This window comes from Diplotaxodon limnothrissa, linkage group LG6 (genome assembly GCF_057381915.1).
Source record: "Diplotaxodon limnothrissa isolate DT_005_m linkage group LG6, D_limnothrissa_male_GT1.1, whole genome shotgun sequence".
Lineage (NCBI taxonomy): Eukaryota > Metazoa > Chordata > Actinopteri > Cichliformes > Cichlidae > Diplotaxodon > Diplotaxodon limnothrissa.
Window position 1 is genome coordinate 43895930 of NC_140601.1, and position 27982 is coordinate 43923911.

A 27982-nucleotide genomic window follows, 5' to 3' on the forward strand; every position below is an offset into this window, starting at 1 on the left:
GTTTCTTCCTGTTAAAAGGGAGTTTTTTCTTCCCACTGTCACCAAAGTGCTTGCTCATAGGGGATCATGTGATTGTTGGGTTTTTCTCTGTATGGATTATTGTAGGGTCGACCTTACAATATAAAGCACCTTGAGGCGACTGTTGCTGTGGTTTGGCGCTGTGTAAATCAAACTGAATTGAAGTTTGCAGGAAGCAGAGGAGGACCAAATCAGTTTAGGATGAGACGTGAGGTGTGGACTCACCAAACTCCAGATTCAGTAATCTGACCCCCGTTAAAGAGGAAACGTGAGAGCGGAGCTGCAGGAAACAGCCTGGCTCTGAATGAATTTGTTACACGTGATCTGATTTGCTGATTTCGTGTCCTCTTTGTTAACGTCACCCTGCGGGCGGCAGAGGGAGAGGAGGTGCTGAGGAGAGGACGGCGCTGCTCCGTCGGCTCTGTTGTTATTTCGGTGTTATCATCAGGTGGTGTTTCTGTTCCTCGTCTCCACGCCGTCTGACAGCCTCTCGCTGGTCCTCTGGAGGAGGTTTAGTGTCGGAGTTTCAGCTCTCTGTCAGATGAAAAGTCTTGTGCATTTGTCACCCTTCTGATTTTTTCTTCTTTTCCATCGTCCATCAGTGAGTTTGATCTTCACCTGAAACAGTTTGAGCCAAGGTAGGTTTCTGATTTTCTCCTGAGCAATCGTGCTCCAGCGTTTCAGCTGAGCTTGTGTTGCTGTTCATGTCACAGCAGGTCACAGCATCTCTCCCTGATCTAACTCTGACAGGGATGGTTTGGATTAATCGGTCTACGATTGTTCATTTTCGCACACCCATCCTTGTTTATTTATGTATATATTTTTTTATTATAAATTAGCATTTTTGACCTGGACGCTGACACGCAGCAGTGTTTGTGATCAGTGTGTGTGAGCTGCAAACTTGGTTGGGTTATTAAAGATCATCGAATCATTTTAAAGATGTCCATTCAAATTTTATCTTTATTTAAAAAGCTTGAATATAAAAGAGACATAAACGAATTTAAAGGACTGTGTCACTTTAGTCATTTTTTGTCACTTGTTTTAACAGTTTGATGTCCTCCAGTAGTAGTTTTTCTCTTTTCCAGCAGGTTTGCGGCTCACTGGTTGTCGTTTTCTCTTCGTAGCTTTGTCTTCTTTTATCACATTTCTGACAGCTTGTGTTGACGTTTTTCTTTCTTCTAAAGTGATTTGCAGTGTTCGTGGTACTTTTCTGTTTCTTTTTATTATATATATATATATATATATATATATATATATATATATATATATATATATTTATTTATTTATTTTATTATATACTTTTGTACCTTTGATTTCCTGTCTCGCTCTCTTGCAGCAGGTTAGTTTGCCTTTGTGTAATTGGGCTGCTTTGTGTCTTTTCATAGTCATACTGAGGTGTGAAATGTGACCTTGTAGGAACAGCCATGGTTGCTGTTGTCAGCTGTTATTGTAAGAGCAGCCTCTCATTAGACTTCAGTGTTGCTGGTGTAGGGTTGAAATAGGAGGAGCTGCTCTGTGGCTCCGCCCCATCTGCACTATCACATTCACACAAACACTTTTTTTCTACTCAAGTGCTTTCTCTCTAACAGCCACACTCTGAAGAATGCCTCAGAGAGCAACATGAGGTTCAGTGTCTTGCCCACAGATACCTTGGCATGGAGACAGGAGCAGGGATCAAACTGCCAACCTTTTGATTAGTACACAGCAAATCCAGCATGTCCAAATTAACACTGTCGGATTTGATTTCAACACTATTAAAGTGTCTATATGGGTCCACACCAGAGAGTGTTAATTTAACTCTTTTTGGAGAGTTGGTACGTTAACTCTGATTTAGTGTTAAACACCAAATCTGTCTGGAGTTGATAATTTAACACTTGGTGTTAAGAGTTTATATATTAACTCTCAAAGAGTATTTTAGTTTAACTACGTAAGAGTTATCTTCTAATTCATTCTAAAAAGCAGGAATTTTACTGTTCTGACCTTCTAGAAATTTCTTTTGGAAATAAACATTTACTAAAAAGATGCAATGGTTTTTGAAAAACATTTATTCTGAACTGTGCACCACAATTTCAAAACATTTTCTGAAAGATGTAACAGTATACATGTTCTCACTTTCATTAGAATTGTGTTTATCAGAAGGTCTGACATGGTAAATGCAAATAACAGCATTCTCATCACTTATTTCTTCAATACAATATGCATGTCCTTCATTCATCCCTTTGTGGAACTTCAACGCACTTCTGCTCTCCCCCATATTCCATCTTCACAAGCATATCCTGTGCGGAGATTGAATAAAAATTAGTTGACACTAATTAATGGCACAAATAATCCAGTAAACAATTGCAGCACAGAAAAAAAAAAGGAATCCTCTTTGAGCCATTACTTGTGTAAAGTATTTTCCCAAAAGACAAGGACACAGGCAACAGGTAATACTGAACTAAATGTAAAACCTCAACCTTTTTAATTTTTACCTAAACCGTGTGCACAAAACTCTGGAGGGATCTAAATGCTAACGTAGAATCGAGTCAGGACGTCAGCTACTGCTGTTTGCTCGTTTTTTTTTTATGGGCGATCGTTTTCAGGCTTCAAGTAGCACCATTATACCAACATTTCACATTCTAGACATTGTTTTAGGTGTATTTGACCAAAAGTTTGACTGAAAATTCACATGCAAGCTTTTTTCAGTGCTGTGGTATTTGCCCGCAAACAATACCTTTCAGCTAGCTAAAACAGAATATTATGCTATCAGCGAGCAACATGGCTAATGCCTTTCACACAGCTTTGTCTCAACTCCAAAGAGCCACAGAAGTAAAAGCTCATAATAATAATTGAAACAATCTTTGAAAAAATGACTTACCAAGCATGGCAAACAACTCAAATATGTAGAGCAAAATGTTCTGAAACGGCTTCACTTCAGCTTCGATTGGAGCCGTGCTGGGGGCGGAGTCTGTGAATTTACTCTGTTGGTGGTTAAAAGAATGTGACTCTACTTAGAGTAAAATTAACTCTACTTTTGCAAGAAGACTATTAACACCAAAACATTTAACACTTTTGAATTTGCTGTGTAGCTGACCTGATCTATTCAATTCAAATCACAACAACAGTCGGCTCAAGGTGCTTGATGTTGTAAGGTAGACCCTACAATAATACATACAGAGAAAAACCCAACAATCATATGACCCCCTATGAGCAAGCACTTTGGCGACAGTGGGAAGGTCACCTGGTCCAGCCCTAACTATATGCTTTAGCAAAAAGGAAAGTTTGAAGCCTAATCTTGAAAGTAGAGATAGTGTCTGTCTCCTGAATCCAAACTGGAAGCTGGTTCCACAGAAGAGGGGCCTGAAAACTGAAGGCTCTGCCTCCCATTCTACTTTTAAATACTCTAGGAACAACAAGTAGGCCTGCAGAGCGAGAGCGAAGCGCTCTAATAGGGTGATATGGTACTACAAGGTCATTAAGATAAGATGGGGCCTGATTATTTAAGACCTTGTATGTGAGGAGCAGGATTTTGAATTCTGGATTTAACAGGAAGCCAATGAAGAAGAAATCTGCTCTCTCTCCCTGTCAGTACTAGAAGGAGAGAGCAGATTTCTGAGCTACAGCCACCCCATAAGATACACCAATAATATTGTTCAGCCTGCCAGAAGCATTTCATGTTTCACAAACCAAGCCCATCTCATGAGAACATGACTCATGTGTGGGTCAGGACAGACTTTAGCTTTCATACAGATGAGAGGACAGACTCTCCTTTTTTCACTGAAGCACTGCTGCTGCCAGTTTCACAGCCACTTTTAGAAGTAGAGCTAGTTTGAATGTGGAACAAGGCTTCAGCTCCAGCTCGGTTTTAAACATAATTAGGGAGAAACCAGAATAATGAGCACTCTCTCTGTATCTTACAGGTTTAAGGGAGCTGAAGCACCATGAGCCCAGCCAGGACCATGCCGATGTTCTTCACCTATAAGCTGATTTTCTTTCTGACCGTCATCTCAACTGAGTTTCCATATTCAGCAGCAGCGGGCTCTACTCTGACTCTCACCTCCAACCAGACAGCCACCAACCACAGCAAATGTGGTGGAAGCACCAACTGCATAGAGGGCGTTATCCTTCCTATGTGGAAGCCAGAAAACCCAGCCTTCACTGACCGCCTCGCCAGAGCAACCATATACTTCGTGGGGTTAGCGTACATGTTCTTAGGGGTCTCCATTATCGCCGATCGCTTCATGGCATCCATCGAAGTCATCACCTCCCAGGAGAGACGGATCACCATCAAGAAACCAAACGGTGAGAAGATCACGACGACTGTACGCATCTGGAATGAGACAGTGTCCAACCTGACCCTGATGGCACTGGGTTCATCCGCCCCAGAGATCCTCCTCTCAGTGGTGGAGGTTTGTGGGCACAACTTCAATGCCGGGGAGCTCGGTCCCAACACCATCGTAGGAAGCGCCGCCTTCAACATGTTCGTCATCATCGGGCTGTGTGTGTCTGTCATTCCTGAAGGAGAGACCAGAAAAGTGAAGCACTTGCGCGTGTTCTTCATCACCGCTGCCTGGAGCGTCTTTGCTTACACCTGGCTTTATCTGATCCTGGCTGTCTTTTCTCCAGGAGTTGTGGAAATATGGGAGGGGCTTCTCACGCTCTTCTTCTTCCCACTTTGCGTTGGATTGGCGTACATAGCGGATCGCAGACTTCTTTTCTACAAATACATGTACAAGCGATACAGGGCGGGGAAGCGGAAAGGAGTGATCATCGAAACGGAGGGAGAACCAGAACTTCCCTCAAAGGTTGACATTGAAATGGATGGAAAAATGCTCAACTCTCATGGAGAGGAGTTCACAGATGGAGAGGCAGGATTTGAAGGGAAGGAGCTGGACGAGGAGGAGGCCCGCAGGGAGGTGGCGAGGATCCTGAAGGAGCTGAAACAGAAACATCCGGAGAAGGAGATGGAGCAGCTGATGGAGCTTGCGAATTACCAAGTTTTAACCCAGCAACAGAAGAGTCGAGCTTTCTACCGCTGCCAAGCGACCAGAATCATGACAGGAGCGGGTAACGTCCTGAAGAAGCATGCCGCTGACCAAGCCAAGAGAGCCACCCATGATATCTTCTCTGAGGTGTCGGTGAACGACTTCTCTTCCAAAGTGATCTTCGACCCTGGTACCTACCAGTGTTTGGAGAACTGCGGCAGCGTGGCACTGAATGTGGTTCGACGTGGCGGAGACCTGACCAGCACGGTCTCCGTGGATTACCGGACAGAAGACGGCACCGCCAACGCCGGCTCAGATTATCAGTTCACAGAAGGAACAGTTGTGTTCAAACCCGGTGAGACGGAAAAAGAAATCCGCATCGATATTATCGATGACGACATCTTTGAAGAAGACGAGCACTTCCTGGTTCACCTAAGCAACGTCAGAGTTACAGCTGAGGGTTCGAACAGTCACGAGGCAAACCACGTGGACACCCTCGCAGGTCTGGGTTTGCCCTGCACGGCCACCGTTACCATATTTGATGATGACCACGCCGGGATCTTTACGTTCGAGGAGCCAGTGATGACCGTGAGCGAGAGCGTCGGGGTGATGGAGGTCAAGGTGATCCGGACCTCAGGAGCACGCGGCGTTGTGGTAGTGCCCTACAAAACGATACAGGGGTCCGCTAAAGGAGGCGGCGAGGACTTTGAGGATACACACGGAGTTCTGGAGTTTGAGAACGATGAGATTTCGTAAGTACGAATCCTCTTTAACGATCTGAAACAACTTTAGCTCCACAGGTGTTATAGTAACAGTATCTTACATGCTAATCGCTTCGCACCCACCAGTGTTTTGGCTCCTCCTCCAGGACTAGAGTTAGGGTTTGAGTTCAGTCATGTTTGGATTAGTTCATGGATCAGCTTTTTAAGGAGAATTGCATTTCTTTGTGACCTAACATTTTCTACTGTCTGTTTGGCATGTGGCTGAAACAAAACCGAACATGTTAAGAGGTTAGCCCTTACACCATCACGTGGCAGGCCTGGCTTCTCTTACATGGTTTCTTATTAATCCTAAAATATAAATGGATTTATGTACGGATCACTCTGTAGATTTCAAACCTTTCCAGATTATTCTAATGAACAGGCATGGGAATTTTTTCATCACCTCTTTAAACTGTACACGACGCAGACAATAGTTTCAGCATCAGAAGCATCACTTCCATCGAGTTTAATCACTCGACACCTGAAGCACCATCAGATGCTGCTGACACTAAACAAGAGTCAGAGAACTCAAATTTGTCAGTGTGTGAATGTGAGAGTGAATGATTAGTGGCATTGTAAAGCGCCTTGGGTGCCTTGAAAGGCGCTTTATAAATCCAATCCATTATTATTCAGCTTCTGCTTCCACGTCACACACAGCTGGTCCTGATCTTTAAAGGTAATTAATCCACAACTTTAATGAATGAATCCACAATCCTCATGTAGAATTAAGACGCACACACACACACACACACATGTGCGCAAACACACACACACACACAGACACACACACACACACAGACACACACACACACACACACACGTGCACGCACACACACACACACAGACACACACACACACACACACACACAGACACACACACACACACACACACATGTGCACGCACACACACACACACAGACACACACACAGACACACACACACACACATGTGCACGCACACACACACACACAGACACACACACACACACACACACACACACACACACATGTGCGCACACACACACACACACACACACACATGTGCGCGCACACACACACACACAGACACACACACACACACACACACACAGACACACACACACACACACACACACACAGACACACACACACACATGTGCACGCACACACACACACACACACACACAGACACACACACACACACACACACACACACACACACACACACAGACACACACACACTCACACACACATGTGCGCGCACACACACACACACACACACACAGAGACACACACACACACACACACACACACACACACAGAGACACACACAGAGACACACACAGGTTGCTGGTGGTGTGGAGCCACACGGCGGGGGCCAGCTGGGCTCCCGTGCATAAATATAAAGCCACAAGTTAAGAAAACTACATCAAACATTTGGGGCACACCATGTGTAGAAGTAATCTAACTACTGTGTTTAGGTAGAGTAATCCTAGTGACCACTCAGGGTGCTGAGGTCGTAGGTCACGATGAAAACGAGCGAAATGCCTCACAGCTCTTGTACCCCGGTCTGAGTGTAACTCCGCCTCCACACAGTCACGTGACTTGTGTCTTCAGCCTTACATGCCTGGCATAGTGGCTGCAGGTCGCCTCTTTCCACGTCTCAAATGAAAACATTTATATCCGCGAAAGGAAGAGGACGGCGTGCTGGAATGGAGACGCTGCCTCGCTCGTCCTGTGTTTGAGTTTATTAATGAGGACGCTGGCAGCGCTGCGGCCGCAGCCTTATATAGACCGATGGAGTTATCGCAGCAGAGGCAGGATCTCCAAGCTCCACGGCACGTCCTGTTTTAGGCTGCGTTCAGTCACCCGGGAGACAGATGGCTGCAGGCGGGTCGTTTATAGTCAGTTTATTAGGCGCACCGTCAGTCTGCACGCCTCCCCGTCAGCACTGTGTGTGCTGCTCAGTGAGTTTGAAGGAAAGTCCTCCAGTGACAGAAGCAGGACAAGCCGCACAGCTTGCATCCATCAAAGCTGCAGCGAGTCAGGTACACAAACGCCTGCACGCTGCACGGCGGCGGTGAACGTGCTCGATGGCATTCAGTTTGACACGCAGCTGATGTAGTGATGTTGAAACAGCTGGACAGGTGATCCAGGTGAAGGGCTGCTGCAGTCGTCCTGACGGGAACATTTGATGGTCTTATCCAAGTGATTCTTTTTCCCAGAGGCAGCGTCTGCTTTGCCTCAGGCAGACTGTCAGGTCATGTGATGGCGCCCAGCAAATCAGCCACTGTGTGCTTTGTGATTATGTTACAGCGTGACTCGATGCGTGTCACACCCTGCAGGTGTCCCCTGGCTGTAAACAGCTGTCTGTGGGGACGGCGGTGTTTGCGCCTCAGCAGGTCACGCGTTGTGAAGCTGCACCCTCGATGTGTTTGAGAGGGCGGAGCTCTGATTGGCCCTCCGACACGTGATTGATCTGGATCACCTTCTTCTAGGTGTCAGACAATCCAGTAAATGATGAGATATTAAACATATGAAACTCTTCCTGGAATGTGTCTGCTGTCCTGGCATCATTGCGCCGGTTTATAGTTCGTAGCCGTCACCGAGGCAGCCGTAGCATATCCTGTGTCCGGTTTTTGTCAACGCGAGGAAGGAGCGATATGACGGCTCCAACAGAAGAGCAGAGACCGGGCCCTTCCTTCTTTCTTTCCTTCCTTGTCTTCTTTCCTTTCCGTTTTTCCTTTCCTTCTTTGTCTTTCCTTCTTTCCTTTCCTTGTTATTTCTTTCCGTGTCGTGTCAAGGCTACATAAAGCGTTACTTTTCTCACTGCCACACTACATTATGACTCCACCCATGTCTCCAAATATGCTCACTTTGTGTCAAACGAATGTGTAACATCACCTCACTCCTGACCAGTGTTGGTCAAGTTGCTTGAAAAAAGTAATCAGGAACTAATTACCGATTACTTCCCCAAAAAAGTAATCCCGTTACTTTACTGATGACTTATTTTCAAAAGTAATTAATTACTTAGTTACTTTTTAAAAACACGATTTACAACCTGAAGAGGTGATAGAGCGATAGAGGTGATTCAGCCCAATTCTACTTTTTCTGCATAATCCATCATACAAAATGTAATCAGATGGAAAAGTCTCTTTTTAAAACTTGTTTTATCAGTTTTAATCTTTTAACTTTATGCATGAAGCAAAAATTTAATTATCTGCAACATTCTCTGACTGGAAGAAATTAGTTTAACATTTAAACCTATTTTCTGCACATTCCAGCTCATAAAATAAAATATTTTTTGTGTTTACACTCAGTCTTTCAAATAGATGCAAGTAAAACACAGCAGAAAATAAATAAAGTCAAAGACTCAGCGGTCCTGTTGCTCTATTTTCACCTGTAAAGCAGGAGTGGGGTAGGCGGAGGTTTACCCTGGTGCAGGTGTGCCGCGGTCAGTGGAAGAATCCGCGAGTTTCTCTGTGAGTTTCCCATTACGTCGTAGCTACTCGGTGCTTGTTGGAAGTTTAGGGGTTTTCGCTGTAAAAAGAAGTTTTCTTCCCACGCACAGCGGACACTAATGTTTTTGTCACTTTTTATGGAATCAAACTCAAAGTAAGGTCAGTACTTCCACGCTTTAAACGCTGCACGCTCATACTCTCTCTGCACTCGATATATGATCCATTGTTGATCTGCACACAGCTGTTGTCACTAACGTCGCACTCGCTTACGTCACTGTCATGAGACACTCGCAAAAAAATCACGGTTTTAGTAACGCAGTAACGCAGCGTTCCTACGGGAAAGTAACGGTAATCTAATTACTGTTTTTGCAATAGTAATCCCTTACTTTACTCGTTACCTGAAAAAAGTAATCAGATTACAGTTACTGCCCATCTCTGCTCCTGATTGGGTGGGCTCAGTGAAACTAGGCCTTCTGTCATTGGCCAGACTCTCCTGTAATTATAAAACATAAAGTTTCAGTTAAGTCACAGAAAAAGCTTTTTTCTCATTAAGGACGTTTGTGAAATAAATAAAAATCTGACGTTTGTGTCGTAGACGGCAACACAACTTTCAGTGTTTTCTGTCACGTTGGTGCAGCGTGAATGAGCGTGGCAGGAAATGTATTCAAATACAGCCAACAATTTATGCCCTCCTTCACATTTTCCAAAGCCATCCAGGGGCCCGATTGTGGCCCCCGGGCCTTATGTTTGACAGCCCTGGTGTAAGGTGTCTGTCGCTGCCAGTCAAAGCAGTCTGTGACATCATGGCGGTGTGTGGTCGGATGCCGGATCAGTGAAAGTGTGATGATTTGAAACGTAACAGCTGCTGCAGGTGTGCACACCTGCATCCTGCATGGCAGCGGCTCGCTGAGGGGGCGGCCTGCAGCTGCCTGCTGCTGCCTGTAGCTGCCTGTAGCTGCCTGCTGCACGGATGCTGGATGTTCGCTCGTGTTTCCATCTTTTCTCAGGCGGCTGGAGGTGTGGGGGATTTTCAGTGTGTCAGATGTCTTCTGTCTGCTGTGCGGAGCAGATAAACACCACGCTGCTCTCTTCCTTATTAGGCCAGCCCGCGTTCAGGCAGCAGCACCTCGTCCCTGCTCTTCGTCGCAGCATCAGCCCATAAAGCAGACACATCACTGCAGCTTGTTCCTGTCACGGCCGACGACGGGGGAGGTCGCTGCTGGCCGGCGGCCACGTCTGCAGACTCGGTGTACTTTTTATCTCGTTTCTCCTTCCTCCACAGAAACCCTCTGCAGTGATAAAAAGCTGACTTACGTAGAGTTTATATGTAATCTCTGATTTTTATAGAGGCAGTAAATCACACAGACCTCTGCAGCTCGGAGAGCGTTTCCATTTGTAGCTCCTCGGTGCATTCACGCTCTGTCACTGCAACGAAGCAGCTTTCAAGATTTTACAACCCAGATGCACAAAACTCAGGATGCTTATTTTATTTACAATAAAACACAGACAACGAATCAAAGCTTTAAACTGACAACATTTTCCATTGTTAGAAAAATATGAGGTCATTTTGAATTTCATGGCAACAACTTTAAAAAAATTCTGCAAAAAGAGAAACAGGTGAAGGAAGAGGACGCGCGATCACAGCATCAAACCGCCGTCTTAGAGAGGCAGAGGGTCGCCGACCTGCGAAGTCAGCGTCTGTGAGCAGCTCAGCGTGTCTTCCATACATACAAGTTACAGCTCCAAAGCTCCTTTAAAACTGATCTGAGGTCAGACCCAACCAAACATCAGCCTGCAGCTCTGATGGGGGCGTGTCAGTGCCTGTGCACCTCATGATGGAGCAAGACGATGCTAAACCCGCAGTTTAGATTTGCTGTCCTGCTTTAAAACTGATCTCAGAACAGCTCATTTTGTCAGCTTTAACGTGTGACGTGTTTCTGTGTTTGATAAAATGAGTTTATGAGCTTCTGTTTTCAGTCCTGTTTACACAGAGACCTCACATTTACACAGTTAATATCTGAGGACGCGCCGTGGACGTCCGAGTCTCTGCGCGTTCTTTGGTTTACGGCAAAGCTGTGAGTGTGGTTGTAGCTTTACGGCAGAGAGTCTCGGCCGGGCGGGTTCAGTTAGTGTCCATGTTTGTCCCGTCCTTTCCTGTCCAGCTGTCCTTCCAGCTGTTTCCTTCTGATGGGACTTTTTAGAGTCTTGTGTTCCTGCTATAGGGAACAGAAGGTGCTCCTCTGGTGCTGTGAGATTTACCTCCACCTGAGAATCACCTGGGCACTCCTTCCATGGTGACATAGTCGATCTGTAACCAGCACTAAATATACTCGAGGTGGAAACAAACAGACGAGTATTAAAATGAGCAGCAGTAACTGTAATCTGCATTATCAGGTTCTTTAAAGATGACTTAAAAGTTAAATAATAATGAATCGGCACAAAGTGAGATCTAAGTCATCCTCGCTGATCCCAAACAACCTTCTGTCTTTGCAGATAACTTTGATGATGATTTACACTTTACTGGTTTTAAATCAGCTCTTTTGTCTGTGAGTTCTTTGATTGCTTTTATTTTATTTACAGATTCTTTGGATGAATAAAACTGAAACTCATACATCCACAAAGCTGAAAGTGTCCTGAAACTGTGACACCAAACAAACCGTGTCCTTGGATCACTGAGAAAGCCCCAAAGCATCAATCTGCTCACATTAAATAAACATGGGAGTGGATGCAGTTTCCATTCACACACACACACGGCCTGCTGTAGCCTCCAGCTCCGCCTCCAACACCGAACAAACAAACTGTGTCATCATGAGATCTCCTCGCCGTCCTCTCGTCTTCTCTGTTTCACATGAAATTCAGAAATGACTGACTCTCTTCTGTGCGTCCTCACACTCCTAACTCTGCTGCCTCACCTGAACAACTCAGATTTGATTTCCTGGAGTCATAAATATTAAGCATAGTACTGGCCTGGTTTAGGGTTGGAGCTCAGAGAGCTGCGCACATAACGTTCGTACGAAGCGGTGCCGGCGAACAGAAACACGAGGTCACGCGGTGTGTGTGTAAATGTCGGCGGCGTCTCCCTCTGCCCGCCGTGTTTCTCCTTTTGCGGTGTCTCGGGCTTCTGCACGCTTCTCCTTCTGCAAACTCTCTTTCCGGCTTTTCTCTGTTTCAGCAAAACCATTCGGATAAATATAATCGATGACGAAGAGTACGAGAAGAACAAGAACTTCTTCCTGGAGATCGGAGAGCCTCGGCTGCTGGAGATGAGTGAGAGGAAAGGTGGGGGGGTGTCGCCTTCCTGTACCCTGACCCCTTCTATATCACTGATAACCTTTGACCTCAGTCAGCCCTGTTGATGTGGTGTTTAATGTCATAACGAGTGCGGGGAAGTTTGAGTTGAGCTCATCCTTTAATAATCTGAGCTAATCATGTTTTTGCATCCCAGCAGGCAGACAAGGTGTCTGTGTTTGTGTGAACTAATGCATGACCCTTGACCTCTGACCCCCCTCCCCCCACAGGAAGATCATAGCCATTAAAATAATCGATCACGAGGAGTATGATAAGAATGCCAGCTTCTACGTAGAGCTGCAGGAGCCGTACTGGAACAGGAGGAGATGGACAGGTGTGGACGGGCACCTTAACCTCTGACGACCTCTGACCTGTCCTCCTTTGCCTGTCTTTGTGGAGTTTGTCTTTGCTGCTGTCACTCCTTTGCCCTCAGCTGGCGTCCTATTGGTCCAGACTGAATTATCAGTGCTGAGAGGTGCTAGGACAGTTTGAGTCAACTTTATCGATATATAAGGCGACAACAAAATCAAGGCGTTGATTATTTTCTCCGGGTTCATAGAAATCTTCACACAGTATTGTTGCCGTTCACTCAGACGTTTATGGCGAACACCCGGTGTCGCTTTTTCTTCTCGTCGGGTTTGTGATGTGAAGGCACGTGTAACCAGGTCACCTGTGGCGTTTAACAGCTCTTGGATGGCCCCGCCCCTCCCTGAGCCTGGTTCTGCTGGAGGTTTCTTCCTGTTCAAAGGGAGTTTGTCCTTCCCACTGTCGCCAAAGTGCTTGCTCAAAGGGGGTCATATGATTGTTGGGTTTTCATTGCAGGGTCTTTAACTTGAGGCGACTGCTGTGGCGATTTGTGATTTTTAAATAAACTCCTTTGGACTAAATTGAATAACATGAACAAATAATGGAAAGAATTTTCATGTGATTAAATTGCTTTATTTTAGCATTATGCAATGCTGTTATTATAACTTAATGGAGTTGGATCAACTTATTTACTGCAGTTGAGTCTAACTTAATTTATTTAAGTTGATCCAACCCATGAAAATGATGTTAGTCTGAAAAAAATGCCTAATGCTGACAGAAAGCCATTTATTAATGTGGAAATCCTTTTCATTAAGTTCATTTAAAGACTTAATTTTTTAGAGTGTTCAACAAATTCTAGACCAGGGGTGTCCAACTCCAGGCCTCGAGGGCCACTTAACGTAAAAACACTTTTACCATGGTTACCGGGGCCTATCCGGACGTGATAGGGCGAGAGGCGGGGCAAACCCTGGATAGGTCACCATTCTGTCGCAGGGCTAACACAGAGAGACAGACAACCATTTGCACTCACAGGTAATTTAGAAACACCAACTAACCTAACTTTTCAGTTGTGGGAGGAAGTCAGAGTACCCACTGCAAACTCGGCCAGATTGTGGATTTGACCACAGGACCTTCTTGCTGTGAGGCAACAGTGGTAACCGCTGTGCCACTGAGCTGTCAATCCAGGCTTAAAAACAGCAGGAAGGTTCTGATCACAAGGCTCGATACACAACTTTCTGCACGTTTTTGTCTCTGACAGGTTAAACCACAATAAAGAGCGATAGCATACACGTCGTCTGTGTGGTCGTCTGCCTCTTATAACTCCAGTGATTTTCCTGTGGTCTCAAATCTTTGGAATTATGGTCACCACAGAAACAGGAAGTTATTTTGTTCAGATTACCAGTTTGAATCTTTTAAACGTAACAACCGCCCACTTTCATTTCCCTGAGTGTACTGAGGCAGCCTGGGTGTTTCACTGGGTTTTCAGGTGGTTTTTGTGGAGTTTGTGTCTTCGCCCAGTTCGCCTCACTAGAACATGCTAGTTCGTCTTATCTTAGTCCCGGAGAGGCTAGGAGAGAGATTCTCGCTTCCTTGTTGGTCCAGGTGTGGACAGATGCGGATGTGTCCGGTCAAGCTGTGATGCTGGCAGGTTGGGGAGGACGGGTCAGGTCCATTCAGCCTGGACTCTCATATGAAACCTGCACGTGTCCGTGTTAATCGCACACTTTAAATTTGTGTTAGATGTAACAGTAAACTAACAGCTGACCATCGCTCGAACCGTCGTTGGCGTCACGTTTGTCACGCGTTCGTTCAGCAGCATGAAGTCCAGATTGAGGACAGGTGTGTCAAACAGAGACCTTCTGATGTCACTTCTGCTTCATGTCTCTCTCGTCTCTTTCTTCTCTTCAGCTGTGTTGCTTCAGGAAGTCGGTAAGCCGCTTTCTTTGTCCCCTTCCTGTCTGCAAACCGTTTATGTGTGTCGCTTTCATGATTTCTAAGAATTGCCACAAAACCAAATGACTAACTCTGACTTCCTGTTTCGTACTTGCTGTCCTTTCAGGTGGATTCGTTAAGACAGGTAGGTGAAAGCCAGCAGTGAGACGATATCTGACATGTGAGCATTCACTGTATGTGTGTGTTAATTTGTGCTTTTTGTGACTTTTTGATAGACAAACAGCTGTATGGTAAGACACCTGTCAGTGGTGTAAATGTTGGCTTTCAAAGTGTGTCAACACATAAAGCAACGTGTACGATGGTAGCGGCGTCTTGTAAGCTCTTCACGTGACTCTCATTCATCACCTTTAAACGTTGGGCGCCTGAGACGAAGCCCCGAATCTCAGATTTACAAACAGACCAAAGCCCGTTCCCGCTGCTCCACCAGGCCCGAGAAGCGTTTGTGTTTCACTGTGGTCACCAACGTGCGACGGGTGATTGGCATATCCCGCGTAGAGCTGGTCATGTGACTGCATGCGTCCTGAACGCCGCCACAGAGTGGACCTAGCTACAGTGGCTTGCAAAAGTATTCGGCCCCCTTGAACTTTTCCACATTTTGTCACATTACAGCCACAAACATGAATCAATGTTATTGGAATTCCAGGTGAAAGACCAACACAAAGTGGTGCACACGTGAGAAGTGGAACGAAAATCATACATGACTCCAGACATTTTTTACAAATAAATAACTGAAAAGTGGCTTCAGAATTGGAGTCCATCTTTTACGTACAGGCTATGCTCAGCATTTGAAATGCCCTGACCCGTTCTGTGCGTCATCGTGATCACAGATGAAACAGCACCAGCGCACCTCTTGTTATGTTTTCTTTCAGGGCATCACGCAGGGGAAGAAGCTCAGGGTAATTTAAACATGGCGTCCATCGGCACGCTGCAACACCATCATTCCTGTTATTTCGCCGAGCCACAGAGCGTCTCAACTTTAATGAAGTTGGTGGAAATAGAAGAGAAATTATAGTAAATAACATTTTAAGTCAAACACATCAGCGAGTATTTAAAAAATCATCATCCCAAAGCAGCTGGAAGAGCAGGTGTGACTGTCAGGCCGGCTGTTTCCAGACTTCCGGCTGAGCGTGAGACATGCTCTCAGTGTAGAACGAGCAGTTTCCTGATGCAAAGCGATGTTTTGGTCCAATCACAAGCTTTCCCTGAACCTAACCATGCAGGTTTTTAGTTCCTGAAGCTAATGAGTGAGGGATAACAGGAGAAACCCGATGTCAGGACTTATCTTTCACATAAGGATTAGACACAGGCAGCGTCAGACACAGTGGGATGAGAGGGCAATGGCTGTTTGCTAAATGAGAGCCTGTCTTTGGTATTGTGTCCTAGCTGAGACACAATACAGATGAAAACATCTGGAAAGACATTCATTCAGTTCTGTGAAGGCGTGACCTCCGTGGTTCCTGCAGGAACGATCCCATTCAGCTTTCCCTCAAACAGCGATCCTCTCTGGGGTCATTTACACTCATCCGCCTCAAACTCCCAGAGTTCATTTCACCATCCAATCGCCAAGCTTGAAATTCTGTGACGTGAGCTCCCGACAACTTCAGGCTCCGTCTCTGTGTCAGTCTGAACCATCAGCTGCTTCTCCAAGGCAGCGATGACAGACGTTTAAAGAAGGACTTAAACCTGGGAGATGATGGGAAACCTGCAGGAAACGGCGGCTTTGCACCTCACCACTTTGACAACACGTGTGCTCCTCACAGCTTGTGATTGGCAGAAATTTCTCTAAGATCCATTAACCTTTGATCAAACGCTTCCCCGAGGAACCTTCAGAGTGTCCAACATGAAATCTGAGCAGAAACTGTCTCAGACTCGCTCACAGCAAAACCTGGCCTTCGAATTTCTAACTACTGTAGTTACTTCTAGTTACTGTAACAACCCAAAAACCTCGCTGCCATTAACTAACCTTATGACTCCGCCCTCTTATCTAAATATGGTCACACAAAAACCAATCAGGCGGCCGATGCTGATGTCACCATTTCTACAGTGTACAGACAACACGTGAGCTTTAGAGCCTGTTATTGTGCCAAAAAATCACCTGTTTTGAGCCAATCAGTGAAGAGAAGACTCTTTCCTGACTAGGAAACATCTGGAGGTTTCCGGAAGCCTTAAAATTGTGAGACAAGGAAGGTTATTTCTAACCAAACTGAGCATGCTCAGATACACACAAACAGGTCCTCAGCGCTCTGAGATGCTGAACCGTCAGTGTGATCATTAATGTGAATGTTTGAAGGTAAGACCTTCAGAATAAAAGAGGGATCATTTAATCAGACTCTCTGCAGGTTCTCACAAACGTTTACTAAAAAAGTCTTAAACAGCATTAAATTAAATCTCAGACTCAATTCAATTTTATTTATATAGCGCCAAATCACAACAAAAGTCGCCTCAAGGCGCTTCATAGATACAGAGAAAAACCCAACAATCATATGACCCCCTATGAGCAGCACTTTGGCGAAAGTGGGAAGGAAAAACTCCCTTTAACAGGAAGAAACCTCCGGCAGAACCAGGCTCAGGGACGTCATTTTATTACTGTTATTATTATTTCAGTTCAGAGAGCAGCACAGCTCATCAATATTTTAAAAACATCAAATAATACTGCCGTCAGCAGACAGGATTTGTTTTCACTCCTCGCTGCTTCCTGTTAGCGTCACATGACCTCTGTAACTGTCCGTTAGTCTAACGCTCAACCCTCCACCTGAATGCCCACCTGAGGAGGAGCTGCAGGTGTGAGCGTCAGTGTTCTGCTCGTGTAAGCAGAGTGGGTGTAACCCCGCCCCCCGGCATGTGCTGATGGTAAAGCACACCCTTTATATTGCTCAGCACAGCCAGCCTAGGCGAACACTGCTACGATGCTAGCCCCATGGTGCGATCATAGACTGTGTACAAAAGAAGTAAGCCTGTCACTGTTCACGTGCTCACAGCTGCAAAATGCCGTTTGTGGACCGAGCGCACAGTTACCATCCAGTAAAATTAAGTCTCCACATCTCCCACATGAGCCGAGGTAGAGAGACATCAAGCTAACCTTTTAACTAACCTGCACTGGTTGAATGATAACTAACCTTCGTTAATGAAAAGCATCACAGGAACATAAATCCAGATTGAACAGCAAACACACACGTTTCATCCCGATTTTTGAAGTCTATTACTAAACAAAAACACCTCTGACATTTCACAGACTTACAGATTCTGTCCCTCTGAACAGACGCACATTAAACACACAAGCCGTCAGCTTGGTGCTGGATACAGGCTGTGATGATTCAGCCCTGTTCTGGTTTCAGTTTCTGTTCACCTGTTCAGGCAGAGACATCTACAGGAAGGTCCAGGGACGAGAGCACCCCGTCCCCTCCAACATCATCAGCATCGCAGGTTTGCCCATCATCTATCTTTTACTGTGCTAACTTTTATCACAGTGTCAAACGAACCATTATGATCATTTATTTTCGTAGCTCTGATCAGGACAGGCAACGCTCATATGTACACAGGTATCAATGAGAGCTGAGCTTTGAGAAAACTCGTGTTATTGATTGTGGGCTTTTGACTGGCCAACATTTCTTCACTGTCAGGGTTTAGACGTCTTCTTGGGAAATCTTTAGTGAGAACTGAGAGCAATTCAACCATCTCTCTCAAAAAACGACTCAACCCCATTAGAAATAAAGTGACAGATATTGGCTTCTGTATCAAGAATAGGCATATTTATAAATAGCTGCTCTCTCACATAATAAGGTAAATGAATCTTAATACACTCAACAAAAATATAAACGCAACACCTTTGTTACTGCTCCCATTCCCCATGGGATGGACGTAGAGACCTAAAATTCATTCCAGATACACAATATAACCATCCCTCCCAAACAGTGGTCACAAATCAGTCCAAATGTGTGGTAGTGGGCACATCTGCTATATTGAGATAATCCATCCCACCTCACAGGTGTGCCACATCAGGATGCTGATCTGACATCATGAGTAGTGCACAGGTGTACCTCAGACTGCCCACAACAAAAGGCCACCCTGGAATGTGCAGTTTTTTGCGCTATTGGGGGTCTGGGGACCCAGAACCGGTCAGTATCTGGTGTGACCACCATTTGCCTCATGCAGTGCAACACATCGTCGCATGGAGTCTATCAGATTGTCAATTGTGGCCTGTGGAATGTTGGTCCACTCCACTTCAATGGCTGTGCGAGGTTGTTGGATATTCGTGGGAACTGGTACACGCTGTCGTATACGCCGGTCAAGCACATCCCGAACATGCTCAATGGGTGACATGTCCGGTGAGTATGCTGGCCATGCAAGAACTGGGACATTCTCAGCTGCCATCTGCCCTGAACAATGTGAACCATGATTCATCCGTGAAGCGCACACCTCTCCAACGTGCCAGACGCCATCGAATGTGAGCATTTGCCCACACAAGTCTGTTACGGCGACGAGCTGGAGTCAGGTCAAGACCCCGATGAGGACGACGGGCATGCAGTTGAGCGTCCCTGAGACGGTTTCTGACAGTTTGTGCAGAAATTGTTTGGTTGTGCAAACCAATTGTTCCAGCAGCTGTCTGGGTGGCTGGTCTCAGACGATCTTGGAGGTGAACCTGCTGGATGTGGAGGTCCTGGGCTGGTGTGGTTACACGAGGTCTGCGGTTGTGAGGCCGGTTGGATGTGCTGCCATATTCTCTGAAACGCCTGTGGAGACGGCTTATGGTTGAGAAATGAACATTCAATGCACGGGCGACAGATCTGGTTGACATTCCTGCTGTCAGCATGCCAATTGCACGCTCCCTCATTGCTTGTGGCATCTGTGGCATTTTGCTGTGAGACAAAACTGCACATTCCAGGGTGGCCTTTTGTTGTGGGCAGTCTGAGGTACACCTGTGCACTACTCATGATGTCAGATCAGCATCCTGATGTGGCACACCTGTGAGGTGGGATGGATTATCTCAATATAGCAGATGTGCCCACTACCACACATTTGGACTGATTTGTGACCACTGTTTGGGAGGGATGGTTATATTGTGTATCTGGAATGAATTTTAGGTCTCTACGTCCATCCCATGGGGAATGGGAGCAGTAACAAAGGTGTTGCGTTTATATTTTTGTTGAGTGTATTTTTGTTGACTCTACAACCTAATGTTTCCTCTCTGATTCAGAGGACGGGGCTGAGGAGCCTTTGACAAAGAAAGAAGAAGAAGAGCGGAGGATTGCAGAGATGGGCAGGCCAATGCTGGGCGAACACGTCAAACTGGAGGTGATCATCGAGGAGTCGTATGAGTTCAAGGTAGGAGACGTTTCTCTTGGGTTAGTGTGAAATATGTAAGCCCCTTTCAGACGAAACTGTTCTGAGGAGCTCTGATGGCTACTCTGCATCAGAGAGCACCAAGAGATAGAATAGAATAGAATAGAATAGAATAGAATAGAATAGCCTTTATTGTCATTGTACAGAGTACAACGAAATTGGAGTGCCACTCCCTTGGTGCAAGTTTCAATAATAAATATAAATGTAAAATATAAAAAGTACAAAAAAAACAATCGTAAGTACTCAAACAATAGTATGTACAATATATACAGGATAGCAGCATTAATATGATGACAGTATGAATAGCAGCATAATATAATGACAGTGACGGTATGGAATAGGTTCAATTGTTTTTGTGCTTATTTACTACGGTGGTAGCTCTGGGAAAGAAGCTATCCCTGAATCTGTTTGTCCTGGTTTTATGTGACCTGTACCGTCGGCCTGACGGTAATAGTTCAAACAGTTGGTTGCTGGGGTGAGAGTGGTCCTTGATGATATTGCCAGCTCTGCTGAGGTACCGAGAGTTTGCAGTGACCTCCAGGCTGGGCAGAGAGCAGCCAGTGATCTTCTGGGCTGTGTTGATGACCCTCTGCAGTACTTTCCTGTCTGCAGCTGAGCACCCTGCATACCATGTTGTTATGCCGTACGTTAGGATGCTCTCTATGGTGGCTCTGTAAAATGTCACCAGCAGCCTCTCCTCCAGGTTGTTCCTCCTGAGCACTCTCAGAAAGTGGAGACGCTGCTGGGCCTTTTTAACCACCGCCGTAGTATTTGCAGTCCAGGAGAGGTCATCAGATATCTGCACGCCCAGAAACCTCATGGACTGTACCCTCTCCACACAGCTCCCGTGAATGTAAAGTGGGGCCGGGTCTGCTCTGCCCTTCCTGAAGTCCAAGATAAGTTCTTTAGTTTTCGTGGTGTTCAGTTGGAGGTTGTTAACTGAACACCACTCAGTCAGTCTGTTGACCTCATCTCTGTAGTCCGACTCATCCCCCCTTGAGATGAGTCCAACCACTGTGGTGTCATCCGCGAACTTTATGATGGTGTTTGAGAGATGGGTAGGGGAGCAGTCGGATGTGTAGAGCGTAAACAGGAGGGGACTCAAAACACATCCTTGTGGAGACCCGGTGCTGAGTGTGATGGTGCTGGACCGGTGGGGGCCGAGTCTGACAGACTGTGGTCTATTTGTCAGGAAGTCCTTGATCCAGAGGCAGATGGGGGTGGAGAGTCCCAGGTGAGACAGTTTCTGGACCAGGATCTCCGGGATGATATGATTGAATGCTGAGCTGAAGTCCAGAAAGAGCATTCTCACATAGCTTCCTCGGTGCTCCAGGTGACTCAGCGCAGTGTGGAGCGCTATGGTGATAGCGTCCTCAGTGGATTGATTTGTCCTGTAGGCAAATTGGTGGGGGTCCAGAGTGGGAGGCAGACCGGCCCTGATGTGCTGACAGACCAGTCTCTCAAAGCACTTCATCACTACAGGCGTAAGTGCAACAGGCCTGTAGTCATTTGGGCTGACCACAGCTGTCTTCTTGGCGATGGGGATGATGGTGGAGGTTTTGAGGCAGGGCGGGACGGTGTTTGATGACAAGGAAAGGTTGAAGATTTTAGTGAAGACTCCGGTCAGTTCGTCAGCACATGCTCTGAGAACCTTTCCATGTATTCCATCAGGACCTGCCGCCTTCCTGGGATTCACTGACCTTAGAACACACCTCACTTGGTGCTCCCTAAGTGTTAGTGTGCCAGTGCTGGGGGCGGGTGGAAGTGGTGTGGCAGCTGAGGGCTTGGTCGTCTCAAAGCGGGCGAAGAAACGGTTTAGATCCTCAGCCAGTGAGGCATCAGTCCTAGATGTTGCCTGGTTATTGCTTCTGTAGTTGGTAATGTGATTGATCCCCTGCCACATTTTTCTGGGGTCGTTGTCAGCAAAGTGATCTTCAATCCTCCTCCTATAGGCAGCCTTAGCTTTCCTGATGCCTCTACTCAGGTCTGCCCTGGCCGCCCTGTCCCCTGACTTGAAGGCAGTGTTGCGGCTTTTTAGGAGGGATTGCACTTCGCTATTCATCCAGGGTTTTTGATTTGGAAACACCCTGACCCTTTTGTTGACGGTGACATTGTCAACACAGTTCCTGATGTACGAGAGTACAGTGTCCGTGTACTCCTGGAGGTTGTGGCTGGAGAATAAATCCCATACAGTTGTTGAGAAGCAGTCCTGCAGTTGAGAAAGGGCTCCTTCAGGCCAGGTTTTTATTGTCTTTGTCTGGGGCTTTGTTTTTCTCAGCAGGGGGGTGTAGGTGGGGGTGAGGGACATGCAGAGGTGGTCAGATCCAGCCAGGTGGGGGAGGGGTGTCGCTCTGAAAGCATGCCTGATGTTTGAATAGACATGGTCCAAAGTGTGTTCTCCTCTCGTAGCAAAGTCCACGAACTGGACAAATTTAGGAAGCACAGTCTTTAGGCACGCTTTGTTAAAGTCGCCGGCGACAATAAAAACCCCATCGGGGTGGGCAAGCTGTTGTTTGTTTATGGTGTTGAGCAAGAGGCTGAGAGCCGTGCTAACGTTAGCATCCGGCGGTATATAAACAGCTATCACAATAACTACTGTAAACTCCCTCGGGATGTAAAAAGGTCTGCACGAGACTGCCAGAACCTCCAAATCAGGAGAACAGTGTGTGTGAATGATCCTGCTGTTACAACACCACTCGTTATGCACGTAAACACATAGCCCCCCTCCTCTGCTTTTACCTGAGTTGCTGTTTCTGTCATGCCGGTGTAGCGTGCGGCCTGCTAACTCGACTGCAGCGTCGGGAATCAGCGGGTGAAGCCACGTCTCCGTAATAAGAATAATGCTGCAGTTACGTGCAAAGCTTGTGTTGGCTATCTGTAGCTCCAATTTGTCAAGTTTGTGGGTGATGGATCTGGCGTTCGATAGGATCAACCAGGACTTTGTTGTTTGTACCACTAACAAAACAACAAAATCCTCAAATGTTCAGCGCTAACTGTTTTTAACATAACTAATTGAAAGAGAGTACCATGACCCCAAAAACTGAATTCTAAGGACTTTCCCACATAGTTCCTGCAATGTGGGCACACATAAAAAAGGAGACTTCCTCTAACAGTGATTAGAAAAAGGTCCTTTAGTCTGAACTAGCCTGACGAGTCGGATCTAAAGGACACTCCAAAACTCTCTCATAGATTAACGGATAGTTCAGAAATCCACCTGCCAACATCAAGGAAGTCCAATCCCTACACTGTCTTTACATTTTATACATCACTCCTACCACATAGCATGTTGGACTGTGACCTGAAAGACTAGTATGTTGACTTTGTTCCCTTTGAAGTCGAGCTGATGGCTTTACCTTCAGAGTTACTGAACGGACATTTAGTTGCATCATTAAACCAGGAGGAACGTGAATAGCTGGAGCATCTGGCATTTCTAGCCTTTTATGTGGGATTTTTCATCAGTATGTCCTACATAAATGGCTAAATGGTCAAATGCATATAAGAGATTTTCTTTGAAACCTAATGGCATCTGGTTTGTGAAGCTATACTTGTTAAGCTTAAGGTTCTGCACCCTGATCTGACACTGTTCACCTGCAACATTCTAGCTAGTGGTGAGTCAGCAAAACGAAGACTTCTTCTTGATATCTGCTTGAAGCGTCTTTAGGCCCTTAAAGGCAGAATATGCTGCCTTGACCGCTGAACAGTGGAGAAACATTCAGAGCTGGAGTTTTATGTCAGATGCAGATGTTCACCACATTCAGACTGGTCTATAAACAGTCCTTAGCCTGAAAGAGTCTGTAATAGAAAGGCACAAGTCGGACTGAGCCTGAAATGATCATGATGGGTTCTTGGTCCTGCTTCCTGTCCGCTCTTCCCTTGCATCATGCTCACAGAAACTGAAGAATTTCCGATAGTGAGAGAACATCTGAAGTAGGCTTTCATCAGCTATCTTCTACACATCAGGCAGTGTGACAGTTTCAGACTGAACTTCAGATGCTGTCATCGTTTGAAATGAACGCTGAGAATTCAGCATCAGATAGAAAAAGCTAAAGTGAGGTGGCTGATTTTCAAAATGGTCAGCAGGGCAGTGAAGCTGACATTAGATGTTTCCTGGATGTGTTTCAGAGTACAGTAGATAAACTCATTAAGAAGACCAACCTGGCTCTGCTGATTGGGACCAACAGCTGGAGGGAGCAGTTTGTGGAGGCCATCACGGTCAGCTCAGGTATGAACTAACTCTAACTGTCCTTCTTCAGGTATGAAAACCAACATTAATATAAGCCCTGATTAAGGGCTACCAGTCTGTACCCAAGCCAAGCTTTAAAACTGATTCCTGGCTCTGCTCTCCTCAGGCGATGATGATGAATGTGGAGAGGAGAAGCTGCCCTCTTGTTTTGACTACGTCATGCACTTCCTCACCATTTTTTGGAAGCTTCTGTTCGCCTTCGTTCCTCCTACAGACTACTGGAATGGTTGGGCCTGTTTTGTTGTCTCCATCACTGTCATAGGCATGTTGACGGCAGTGATCGGAGACCTGGCGTCGCATTTCGGCTGCACCGTGGGCCTCAAAGACTCAGTCACCGCTGTGGTGTTCGTCGCTTTGGGCACTTCTGTACCAGGTCTAACACAAACATCTCGTTTTCTTTACTAGGACTTTCAGTCCTTCAGATTTTGTCCAAGGCAAATCCTAATAAAAACATTACAGCAAACAAACAACAGCACATTAAATCAGAACTATCTGTATGAAAACCCCAAAGGTTCTGATTCTGTTCATCTGGACGTTTTCAGTGGGAGAAACGTTTCATCATCATCCAGGTGACTTCTTCAGTCTCAGGTTTCCAATCTTATAAACAGTACATTTGCATAATGACTGAAACCAGCCCACTGAGGAACAATGGGCTGGGAGGTCAGCTCCTTAATCTTAATTATGCAAATTCTCATGACCACTGATCAACAACCACTGACCAATGGCCATGAGTCCCATTCACAGAGAGTTGGGGAATGGCTGCAATCACAGCATTGTAAGATGGTGACGGATGTACCCTTAGGCCCCTCCTTTATTCAGAGATGGTCTTTCCCTTTTCACGTAAATGGCCTCCTTGACTCCGCCCTCAAACCAGCGTTCCTCCCTGTCCAGGATGTTATATCCTCATCATTGAAAGAGTGTCCACTGGCCTGTAGGTGTAGATAGTCTGCAGAGTCCTGGCCTGACGAGGTGGCTCTTCTGTGTTGTAGCCAGAGGTTGTTTGGTTTCCCCGATGTATAAATCCTGGCACTCCTCCTGCACTTAACAGCGTAAACTATGTTACTCTGTTTGTGTCGGGGGACCCGATCCTTGGGGTGGACCAGTTTTTGGCGCAGCGTGTTTTGGGGTTTAAAAGCCACAGAGACCTGATGTTTAGAAAAAATGCGTCTCAGCTGCTCCGATACTCCTGACACGTACGGGATCACTACAGGTTTTCGCTTGGGCAGCGGTTGTCCTTCTCTCCTGGATCAGCTGGAGCTTTCTTTAGGCGCCTTCCCAGCTTTGACAAAAGTCCAGCTGGGATAACCACATTTACTCAGGGCCTTCTTGATGTTCTTCTGCCTCCCTGGCTGCTGTGTCAGTGGGGATGGTGTTCGCTCTGTGTTGTAGCGTCCTGATGACTCCCAGTTTGTGCTCCAGTAGATGATGAGAGTCAAACCTTAAATACTGATCCGTATGTGTAGGTTTACGGTACACGTCAGCTTGTAGATGTCCTCCATTACTGATGGAAATCTCACAGTCTAAGAAGGCTAACCTGCCACTGTTCATATCCTCCCTGGTGAATCTGATGTGTCGGTCCACCGAGTTAATGTGATCCGTGAATTGTGGTACGTCCTGAGATTTGATTTTCACCCAGGTGTCATCCACATCCAATGGATTGGTGGTGTTCCAGGGTAGGATAGCAAAGCCCTCTTTTCCACTTCCTCCATGTACAAATTGGCCACGATGGGTGAAACTGGGAGCCCATGGCACACCCATGTTTCTGCCTGTAGAACTGACCCTTGTATGTGAAGTAGGTGGAATGAAGACACAGTTCAAACACACACTGTCGATGCTGAGAGCGGTCCTGCTGCTGAGGTTGGGGTCATCCTGTAATCTCTTACGAACTACCTCCAACGCATCCGTGACTGGGATGCAAGTGAAGAGAGGTGTAACGTCGTACGAGACCATGGTTTCATCTGCCTCCATGATGACATCTCTCAACTTCTCAACAAAATCCAAAGTGTTCTGGATGTGGTGTTCAGAGCTGCAGGGTTGAAGGTCAAAGCCAGAAACTTAGAGATGTTATAGGTGACTGAGTTGATCATACAGACAATTGGTCTTAAAGGCATAGCCCTTTATGTATCTTCTGTACAGCCAGATGAACAGAATTAATTTTGGGGAATTTCTTTAACTGGATGATTGAGCATGCATCAAGCCCTTTTTATCTCCTCAAACATATCTTCTCTCCACTTTCTCATCATCAGACACCTTTGCCAGTAAGGTGGCAGCCATTCAGGACCAATATGCCGATGCCTCCATTGGAAATGTGACGGGGAGCAACGCCGTCAATGTCTTCCTAGGTATTGGCGTGGCCTGGTCAATCGCTGCTGTCTACCACTACACCCAAGGTCAGGAGTTCAAGGTCAGCCCTGGCACACTGGCCTTCTCCGTCACACTCTTCACCATCTTCGCATTTATCTGCATCGCTGTGCTCATCTACCGCCGCCGACCGGAGATTGGCGGGGAGCTAGGTGGACCCCGTATCCCAAAGATCCTCACCACTTGCTTGTTCTTCAGCCTGTGGTTAATGTACATCGTCTTCTCCTCCCTGGAAGCCTACTGCCATGTAAAGGGCTTCTAACAGTGCCACTCCAGACCCTCTTCAGGACTTTTCTGTTGGATTCTAGGTTGCTGCATATACCAGTGGGCTATTGTCAAACATTTGCTGCATATCTAAAGGTTATAAGAGGGATTGACCTGAATGGATTCGCTGTAGTTCAGTTCACATTCTTCACGATCATGATCATGAACAGGCACATAAAACAAAATAAAATACATTTTAAAAAACATCTTGAATGGGTTGGGGTTACAATCATACTGGGTGGCTTTTTTAAGGGTTTGAATAAAATCTAGTGACTTAGCAGTTTCTATAATTTGTTACTTGTCTGAAAGTTTAGATTGATGAACATTTCAACAGGTTTCTAAAAAGTTTTGTTTGTTCTTTTTTCACCTATCTCTGAATATCGGAGTTCTTTAAGGTTCTACTAAAGGTACAGAAGTTTCTCATGTGACGCCATGTGCACATTGCTCGAGAGCTGTCTGCCACATCAGACGTGATACAACCACTGGTTGCTGTGGGAAAATGTCTATTTCCTGACTGATTTGCAGTGGTTGCTGGTGATTTCTGCCTCTCACTGGGTGAAATTAGATGCAAAAAAAGGTTTGCACCAGAAAACTCAGAGTGATTGCTTTGGTTGCTACCAGGTTGCCATGGGGAAATGTAGTTTTTCACATTTGTCTTCAAATCCTTGCAAATTCCCAGCAACACCCACTGGAAGTTCAGAAAGTTTGCCTTTAAAGTAATAAGACCACGACAACTGCCATCAGCCTCCAGCAACAACTTACAACCAGTGGTTTAATACTGCAGTTTCCCTCACAAACAGATGGTTGCAGCCGCTCTCTAGGCCTGTGTGACCTGAGTACTATTCACCTGATTCTACAGTATCACCATGATCCAAAATGGCAGACAAGTAAGCGTCACATGGTTGGGGTCACATATTTGCAAACCCTCAGTGAGAGGCTCAAAACCTCTTTGATGGCTTTCTAAAGGCTCCGACAGTACCCGATGGACTCTCTTCTGCTGTGAAGGATCCCTGAAGGTTCTAGTGGAACCCTGAGAACTGAAACT

At 46.0% G+C, this 27982-nt stretch overlaps 1 protein-coding gene across 12 annotated transcripts; it reads left to right on the forward strand.

The window, feature by feature from the left end:
- The first annotated feature begins 536 nt into the window (after nucleotides 1-536).
- LOC146631347 (sodium/calcium exchanger 1-like) lies at nucleotides 537-26935 on the forward strand. 12 transcript variants are annotated; one of them, XM_085355275.1, is made up of 11 exons: nucleotides 537-656; nucleotides 3918-5734; nucleotides 12355-12461; nucleotides 14685-14705; nucleotides 14836-14853; nucleotides 14945-14959; nucleotides 18084-18152; nucleotides 19924-20051; nucleotides 24192-24291; nucleotides 24419-24685; nucleotides 26559-26935. In XM_085355275.1, exons 2-11 carry the CDS (start codon nucleotides 3939-3941, stop codon nucleotides 26933-26935), a joined length of 2898 nt encoding a protein of 965 aa, XP_085211401.1. In that variant the 5' UTR covers nucleotides 537-656; nucleotides 3918-3938. The 12 variants fall into 12 exon arrangements, with proteins under 12 accessions (XP_085211401.1, XP_085211408.1, XP_085211406.1 ...); XM_085355282.1 differs by lacking the exons at nucleotides 537-656; nucleotides 14685-14705; nucleotides 14836-14853; nucleotides 14945-14959; nucleotides 18084-18152 and adding exons at nucleotides 15803-15814; nucleotides 15988-15999 and having other exon boundaries at nucleotides 4004-5734; nucleotides 12355-12469; nucleotides 19926-20051; XM_085355280.1 differs by lacking the exons at nucleotides 537-656; nucleotides 14685-14705; nucleotides 14836-14853; nucleotides 14945-14959; nucleotides 18084-18152 and adding an exon at nucleotides 13619-13656 and having other exon boundaries at nucleotides 4004-5734; nucleotides 12355-12471; nucleotides 19957-20051.
- Nucleotides 26936-27982: the final 1047 nt, after the last annotated feature.